Raw genomic sequence first — 8,230 nt, 5'->3', positions numbered from 1 at the left:
TCCATTTATATAAATGGAAAGAAACCATGTTTCTTAAGCTTCTGCTTATGGAATGATGCTCCAGTCCTGTGCCCTGATCAAAGATGAAGTTAAGTAGCACCATCTAASCATTTTATTTGTGATCTGGATTTGGATGATGTTTGCACCATAAGAAGTACTGYTGTGAAAGAGGTCAGCTCAGAAATATGTAGTGAATCTTAGCAGCAGGAGAGGTTTAATTTTTGCTAAATTAGTATTTGAGCTCCACTCAGTGGTATCCAAAAACAATGTTAAAATGTTGAGTATGAAGGAAATGCCAAAGGAACAAATTGAGAAGAAAGGTCTTGTGCAAAAGCATGTCATTGTGAGATTTCTGAAATAGTTAAATTTACATAAACCTCTTGATTTATTCCTAATACTACATTGGTATATCACAGGATGCACTAAGTGCTTTCTAAGTGAGGAAATGGATTCCCGTATGAAAAGAGCCCCAAGTGGTGTTTGATTCCCAGTTATGGTGGTAGTTCTATCAATGGGCTGTGTGTCTGTTTCCTGTGCACTGAAGTTCTGATGTTCTGACTCACCATCATCCTTCACCTTCTGTGTTGCCTCTCTTATTTGCGTTAGTGAGCAATATTTCAGAATATTTCAGAATAATATTTCAGAATATTTCAGAATATTTCACAATATGGCAGAGGAATCGTAACTTTTCTTCTGCAGGCTGCTCTTGTGATTATCTTTAGGGTAGTTTGTGCTGTCTGGCACTAAACCTTCAGAACAGCATCTTGGGGATGTATCCAGGAAATTGAATTCATATTAATTCAATAAAGGAGAGAAACRGTTTGTAATGTAAATTCGCATCATCTGTGAATGTACAGAGTATGTGAAGGCCCTCCTGGATGCAACTTGGATTATAGCAAGCATATGATATTTGCAATTCTCAGTTTTGGACTAACGGCCTAGAAGGCATAAATAGCATGCTTACATGTACTAGAAGAATTTGGAAAGGTATTCTTTAATTTCCAAAGCAAGCAAAGCTCAGTACTGTTAGGTTTCATTATCTGAATGGTGCTGTTCACCCATGTAACCAGTTTACCTTGATGCCTGTCAGAAGGAATAGTTCTCTCATCATTGATCAAGATGCAGGGGACAAATTTTGGAGACGTTGAGTTCTGGGGAATATTGTGAAATTCCGGTGAAGCTCAGGGCAGCTGAGTGCTTTTGACATGCTGCAAAATTGGGCTCTATATTTGTTGCCCATTTTTCCATGTTGCGCGTATTTCAAACRCAATCCCATACTTCACTACAGCTTTCTAGATTCATTACTTGTTATCAAACTTTTGTGGCCTGATAATGGCACATGGGGCACAAAATAAACAGTTTGGATCTCCTCCTGGAGAATGCAGTAATAAATCATTACCTGTCCATAACGCAAAAGCAGGACATCTATTTTTCATACAGTAATCTTGCAGAAAATATACCAGCATCACTGGAGTTTTAGTAGTATCCTCCATAAACTTGTACTTATTATGATCCAAGTAGGGAAGCTAATCCTGATGAATTATGGAGGATTTAAAACAGATTTTTTTTTTAAAGTAGGCAGTTATGTTAAATTTGGGGAAAAGTCTGTACTGTGCTAGCTACTTTTGTATTATCCATAGGTAGTTTAATTACTAGTTGGGTGAAATATTAATATCCTTTTGTTCAAGAAAACCATGACTAAAAAAACTGCTGTTCCATCTTTATTTATCTTGAAGGCTCAGAAATGTCTTTCTGCAGTAGGCTATATGTAGTAGTACTAGATATAAAATAATTCTACACTTCTTACAATGCCAGAACCAAATTTTACTCTTAGATGTAAACTGCTTGTTTCCATTAACCTCATAGAAATAACACATCTATCTGCATCTAAGGGTACTCTTGGTCCCTGATTCCTGAGTCTGTATACTCAAATCTCTAAGATTTAATTGTCCTATCTGTAGAAATATGTATGTGTCAGAGGACAACGATTTTATAGATTGTTTCTGTATAGACTTTGACACCTATTTCCACGTTATTTTTTGTTTTTCTTCAGTCATAACTTTCTCCTTCATATTTTAGCATGAAGTAAACACCTTATGGAGCTCAGAAATCTAGAGAAATAGGAAATTCTTGCTAACAGAAGTCCATTTTAAACTAAAAAGTTATGTTTGATCTGTCATTCAACTTCAGCCCATTGATATTTCCTTGTAATTTTCACATRAATGTCAAGTTTACTTTAAATTGTGCTTGTCAGTAGTAATAGTAAATAGCTTAAGCATACCTCCCACTGAGGTTGTACTACTTCCTCATCATTCAGTGTATAAGCATTAATCAACGTGAATTCTGTTTTTGAGCTTAACATTTCTTTGTTGTGATGATGCTTAATTGGGATAAATTGCTTAAGGGACGGTTCCTTCTCMCCCCACCATCAAAAGCCCTGTCTACTACAAGGGGAACATTGAGTGCTGCTCTCTTGATTTTGCAGGAAGGAGGTGTAGTTGCTCTCTTCAAGATCTGCCGCCAGGATTGTTTCCGGGGCCTTTACCCACAGACGCTGAGAACGTTGGCATCCGTTTGCTGTGTAGAGGAAGGCATGCACCAGCTGGAGAAGGTAGGCGCTGCAGCCTCCTATCCTGCCTGCCTCCTAACTTGGAGGAGTCCTGTCTTTCATCTTTGCTGAATTTGGTGAAGTGGTGACATTCGTACCATGCTCCATACAGTGCTTTTTGTGCTGGACAGACCTTCAGTCTTCACAGAATTAGTTGCAGTAATAACATTATCCTGTTCAGTTGCTTGCAAAAAAAGGCTCACTAAAGGAGTGTAATTTTYGTAAGTGAGTGTGTTAGTGGCTGCATCAAGAAGTTAGTGAAATAATTTCCGAAGTCTTTGTTTAGAAACTCCAGCACTTTAAATATCCAAGCTCCGTAAAACACAGAAAGCTATGAACCTGTTCAAATCCTTTTCTTGGACACTTAAAACYGGGCACTTGCGGTAAAGTGAACTGTTGGAGTTGTAATTGCACAAAAAGAATGGAACTGGAACAGTTCTAACCAGTAGCAAAGTGCATCTCTTAAACAACAACTCTCATAGAAACCAATTTTAACTGGGATGAATAACATCAAAGCATAACACTGATAAAATTGTATCAACTGGTCAGGCTTCATTCCCCTCTCTTGCTATATACTGCTGTGTTTTGGAAAATGAACACTTCTCCTGGTCACTAAATCATGATCTCATCCTTTGAATTTCATAAAACAGTCATCTTTCACAGTTGAATAATAGCCCCTTCAAGTTAATGATAAATGATTTCACTGCCACTTTACATTGACGTACCTTGTAATTTACTGCCCAAAATTGAAGCAAACCATGACGGAACATCTGCAGCAAAAAGCAAGTCTCAGAGTTTACAGTAAATGAAGATGACTTAAATTTTTTTTGACATAATGCTAGTTCACACTGACACCAGAATCCGTCTAAAAGGATCTTTCATTATGTCCATAATAATAGTGGAGTTAATAAGATGGAAAAGATTCATTAAACTCACCTGGTCCAATTCCTGTCAGTATCACCATACACTTAGTGTGGCCTGTTTCAGAGCTGATGGAAACAAGCCTTAGAAAAAGCGGGAAATTTCCTCAAACTCATATGTCTCTGATCTGCTTTAATGTTGTTCAAAAGCAAAGTTGCTCAGGGTAAATTTTGTCAAAATTGTAATTGGGTAGGTTTTAAAGGATTTTTAACTGAAATCATTACAATTGCACTCATTTTTGCCTGGACCTTCAGTTCTTAAATCAATATCTTGGCAAAACCTACATCTATAGTGTGRCAGGCTGAAATTTAATCCTACTCACCTGACAGAATAGGCAAAGATTTATAGTACTAGTTGGATATCACTTTGGTAACTACTTCAGTAAAATTTTATTGTTGATACATAAGTTATGTGTATCCTCTTCTCACTCTGTCTTGTACACCAGTTTAGAGGTAAACAGGTTTTCTGTTAATGGGAATCAATGGAAAGTGCGTCAGGTCAGAGGATTGATTTGGACACCACTCCACTTTTTGATACTGTTTTCTTTAAATTAAATGGTTGGTTGATATATATATGTGTGTGTGTGTGTGTGTGTGTGTATTTTTGTTGTTTGTTTTAAAGTACTCTGGGAAAGAACAAAAAAGATGGTTAAAAATATTACCATTCTTGTTATTGCAGAAGTTATCATATGAGCCCTTCTCAGGCAGAAAGGGCTTCTTCTGTTGTCCAGTTAAGTACTAGGGTAGTCATGAAGCATTTAATTTGCTGTAATGTGAAAATTGTTATGCCACCACAACACTGCAATTCATACGGTATTTTTAGTACTTTTTTTTTAAAATCTCTTTCAAGCAGATGAAGTTTGGGTCCCAAATAATTCAGATCAGATAATTCAAGGTGAAATTGTCTGTATTTCAGTTAGATTTTGCAGCCATTAGAAGACTGCTTAAAAGAGAATAGCAAGAAATGTCATTTCTAATGGAACATTTATTTGGGAAGTGAGCTAAAAGAGACTGGTATACTTTCAGCAATGATTGAGGTGCTTAATTGCTGAAAGTGTTAAGATTTTTGCTAATTTATCCATTGCTCTTTAGTCTTGYAAATTCAGTAGTAAATCAATAACATCTGTGTTGATGCGCTTGGTTATATATAAAGCAAACAAGCCAGTGGGATGTCCACATCTATGCAAGTAGAAACTAGACTAACATTTTAAGATACCTAAATGTTAGAATTTCTTTAGAGATAGTTCACATTTAATTTGAAAGATGCTATACTATATTCAAATTATTTGTCTTGGCGAAGTTCTTGGATTGTAATGTGAAATTACGGGCTACTAGTGAGGGAATTAGCAATTGAGTTCTCATTTCTAAAGCTATAGAAAATCTCTTATATTAAGCAGAAATATTTTCCTTATTTTTTGAAGAATAATTTCTGTTCTTTCCTATCTTCTGCTTTCCAGCACAGTTGTAAAAGCTCTCTTTTGTAAGCCATTATTATTTTTGATAAGCAGATTTGCCTGTGCTATCATTGCAGTAAAAAATGTAATTATAACAATGATTAGTTTACTCTTTTAGGTGAATCCAATTGCCTGCATTTACAATAAATGCAAAAACAGTTGGTTAAAATGTCAGTTATACTTCATTTACTGATGCTGTAATGACTTTGAAAGAAGTACTATTGCCTCACTGTGCATTGACCTACACACTACAGGAAATTGTCAGTAACAAATTAGGCTTCTAATATACAAAGATAGTGGAAATTACCTCAGTTTGTGACTGAGGACTGTGTATGAATTAATGTTCTTTGTAATCTATGCTCTGCAGGTGGTAATTGGAAGGGTACTTCAAGTTCATAATCCCCATCCACACCAGTGGCAAGGACTTTAGATCCTTCTGGTCTCTCAACTGTCCAAGCAGTCCCATTTCAGTGAGTGAATTCCTAAAAAAGCAACCTGAATTTTCATTTTGTGCATTGTTCCTGTAGTGGCCTGTTTCCTGCAAGCAAGACTTACGTTGTCTACGTCTGTGCCCTCTGAGCACACAGTTTCTGGGGAAAAGCCTGTAGAATCAGAGAAGATKATTATTTGTGCTCTTGGTAATCCAGACTTTAAGCAAGGAAATAATAAAGTCARTCACTGAAAATAGAAGAACTAAAAGGGATATGATGGAAACAAACTTTAGTATAAAGGAACAGTATATAGAACAATACTGCAGGCAGAGATCTGTGTATCCAATCTCTGGGATTTTTGTGTTTTTAGGATTCTCAGAACAGAAGTATAATGATGTGGTGGGAGATGAGCTCTGGATGTAGAGACATGATGAGATTTGTAGGGAGAAGAATGTCTGGATTGTTCATGGACTGCTTTGAAAATTTAACTCAATTTATTGTGAGGATTTCTGTATAGGAAAGACTTTTGAGAGCAAAGACCTGCACTAGATTAATATATACATTTTGTGAAACTTAAGGCAAAAAAWTCCTGATCTATGATCATCTGAAAATGGTTATCTTCACGTTTTTTATACTCAAAATACCATGTCCATCTTGAAGACATGTAGAAACTAAACAGATTTGTTTTCAACATGCTCGAAAAGGGGCTGTGCTTTGAATACACTTGTACATCTTGGCACACTATCCCAGAAGAGTTCTTCATAGTCCCTTCACTTGCAAAGATGGTGTCGTGTCCTTGTTTTGCAAAGCTCTCTGCACAGTCTCCAAACTCTGGGATTTCTGTGTCTCAGGARTGCGATGACATATGCTGACATGTAGCTGTATTAAAGCCTGAAGTACTTGGTAGTTTCTCTGTTTTCGATTTGTCCATACAAAGTTAGTTGTTCATCAGTGCCAAAATGCACAGCTTTCCTATTTTTGTGCTATGCTGGAGCTCACTTGCATAATTTTACTGAGGCAAAATTCCTGCTGCAGTAAAAGGACTGCAGAGTTCAGAAATAAATAAAAACCAGATGTGATGGTGCAGTTTTTACCTGTGTCATTACTACATTAAGAACCTGCAGTTCATCTGGGAGTTAGAATCACAACTCAATTGCCACGGAAATAAAGTGGTTTATACAGGTATTCATTTAAGCAGCTGCCTAAATATTAACACTGTGCAGTGTGTATTTACTTAATGAAAATAGTCTAGAGAGACAGACACCTGCTGTTAACTCATTAAGACCTATTCCAGAAAAAGATGAGTGGCTGGTGAATACTTTAATAAATGCTGTTCCATTTTTTGGAAAAAAAAAAAATCACTATACTTTAAGCAAAATTGCCTAGATACAGACTGTAAATTACTTCTAATCCTTAATTTAAAGCATATTATATCAAATGACTCGACCAAAAAAAAAAAAAAAAAAAAGTGAGGACAGGGGACAAGTATGAACTGCACAATTTTTGAGTTTAGGGAACTGCAGAAGTTTTGCAAAGACTTTTGAAACATCAGAGCGACCTAAAATCTGTTGATCATTGTGAACCCAACTGTTTTTTAAACATAATCATAATTTTATTCATACTAATAGCTTCTACTACTAGAGATATTTATGGTAACCTCCTTRTATTGAGTAAAATATTTCTTAGAGAACCTGAAACTACAGTTTTGTTTATCATTTTTGGGTGAATGTGAGCTGATTCATTGAGTTAGAAACCTGAAACCAGGTTTGAAACCAGGTAATTTTCTGGTTTGGCTGAGGTTACGTTCATACTCAAGATCTGAAACTGAAAGTTCAAGGCAGTTAGTACCGACTGAAGTTGTTGCATTGATTTTTGGTTGCTGAAACCACTGAGTTTCCTGTAGCTGCAGGCTGAGATAGAAGTGAGAATTGTTGCAGGCTGTTTTGGGGGACTTTATGGCCAGATGTGAGGGTATAATCAGCAGTTTTTAAACATAAAAGTTAGCTATTGGCCCACATATATAACTTTTGGGGGAATTTGTTTTGTTGTTGTTACAGGATGTGAATGTTCTACTGTCTTGAATGTATTTATTCTGACGCTACTTGTTATGACATGTAAATATTCTCATACCATGCAAGAGGTCTTAACTCTGTATGAACTGTGGCTCTGTCCTTGAATCTTCCAAATACCAGGAAAGTCGTCCTTTAGAAATGATCTTTTAGAAGAGGTGAAGGAGTATTCCCAGTGAGTAGAAAGGACAAGCTTGTAGGTGACTTATTTTTGGAGTGTGTCTGCAGGTGGTTTGCACTTTCAAGAAGAGATATGCAGCCCTCATAAAGAGTGATTTTTTTTTAAAAAATTATTTATTTTTAATCTGTTTAAATAGTGGCCTCCCCCCAGATTTGGACAATGAGGACATCTCAGTAAGTTCAAAGGTTTGTCTCAGCCTATTACCTTACTTCTCTCTGAAGAAAAGAGCTTTCTTTTTTGTTGCTGTTGTTTTTTGGTTTAGTTTTTTTTTTTTGGTGTTTTTTCTCTTCTGAGTAACGTATGAAAAAATGAAAAAGTATTATGGTATATTTCAGCATTTCTGCACCTGATATGGTTCAGAAAAAAAAATGAGGTGAGTCTAAAAGATAATTAGAATTGCATAGATATTTGTGATATTCTAAAATGAATTGAATTCAAGAGCTTAACTTTTTTAAAAAGAAAATACTTCAAAATATCCCATGRATGAGCATAAACTTTAAACTTTTGTTGGCTTCACAGCACAGGGCGCTGGCTTCTGTACGGAGGACATACGGACATGTGAGATGA

The 8,230-nt window shown here is 36.1% G+C and overlaps 1 protein-coding gene across 1 annotated transcript in view; it reads left to right on the top strand.

Annotated features, from left to right (window-relative positions):
* INSC (INSC, spindle orientation adaptor protein) overlaps window positions 1–8,230 on the top strand; it is a 77,231-nt gene that overhangs the window by 29,496 nt on the left and 39,505 nt on the right. Inside the window, 1 exon segment of the mRNA XM_026041091.1 lies at window positions 2,486–2,611. Within this exon segment, the coding sequence (XP_025896876.1) occupies window positions 2,486–2,611 (126 nt within the window).

The sequence above is a fragment of the Nothoprocta perdicaria genome, unplaced genomic scaffold (assembly GCF_003342845.1).
Source record: "Nothoprocta perdicaria isolate Ctin4 unplaced genomic scaffold, notPer1 scaffold_28, whole genome shotgun sequence".
Taxonomy (NCBI): Eukaryota; Metazoa; Chordata; class Aves; order Tinamiformes; family Tinamidae; genus Nothoprocta; species Nothoprocta perdicaria.
This window is presented reverse-complemented; position numbering and strand designations above follow the sequence as displayed.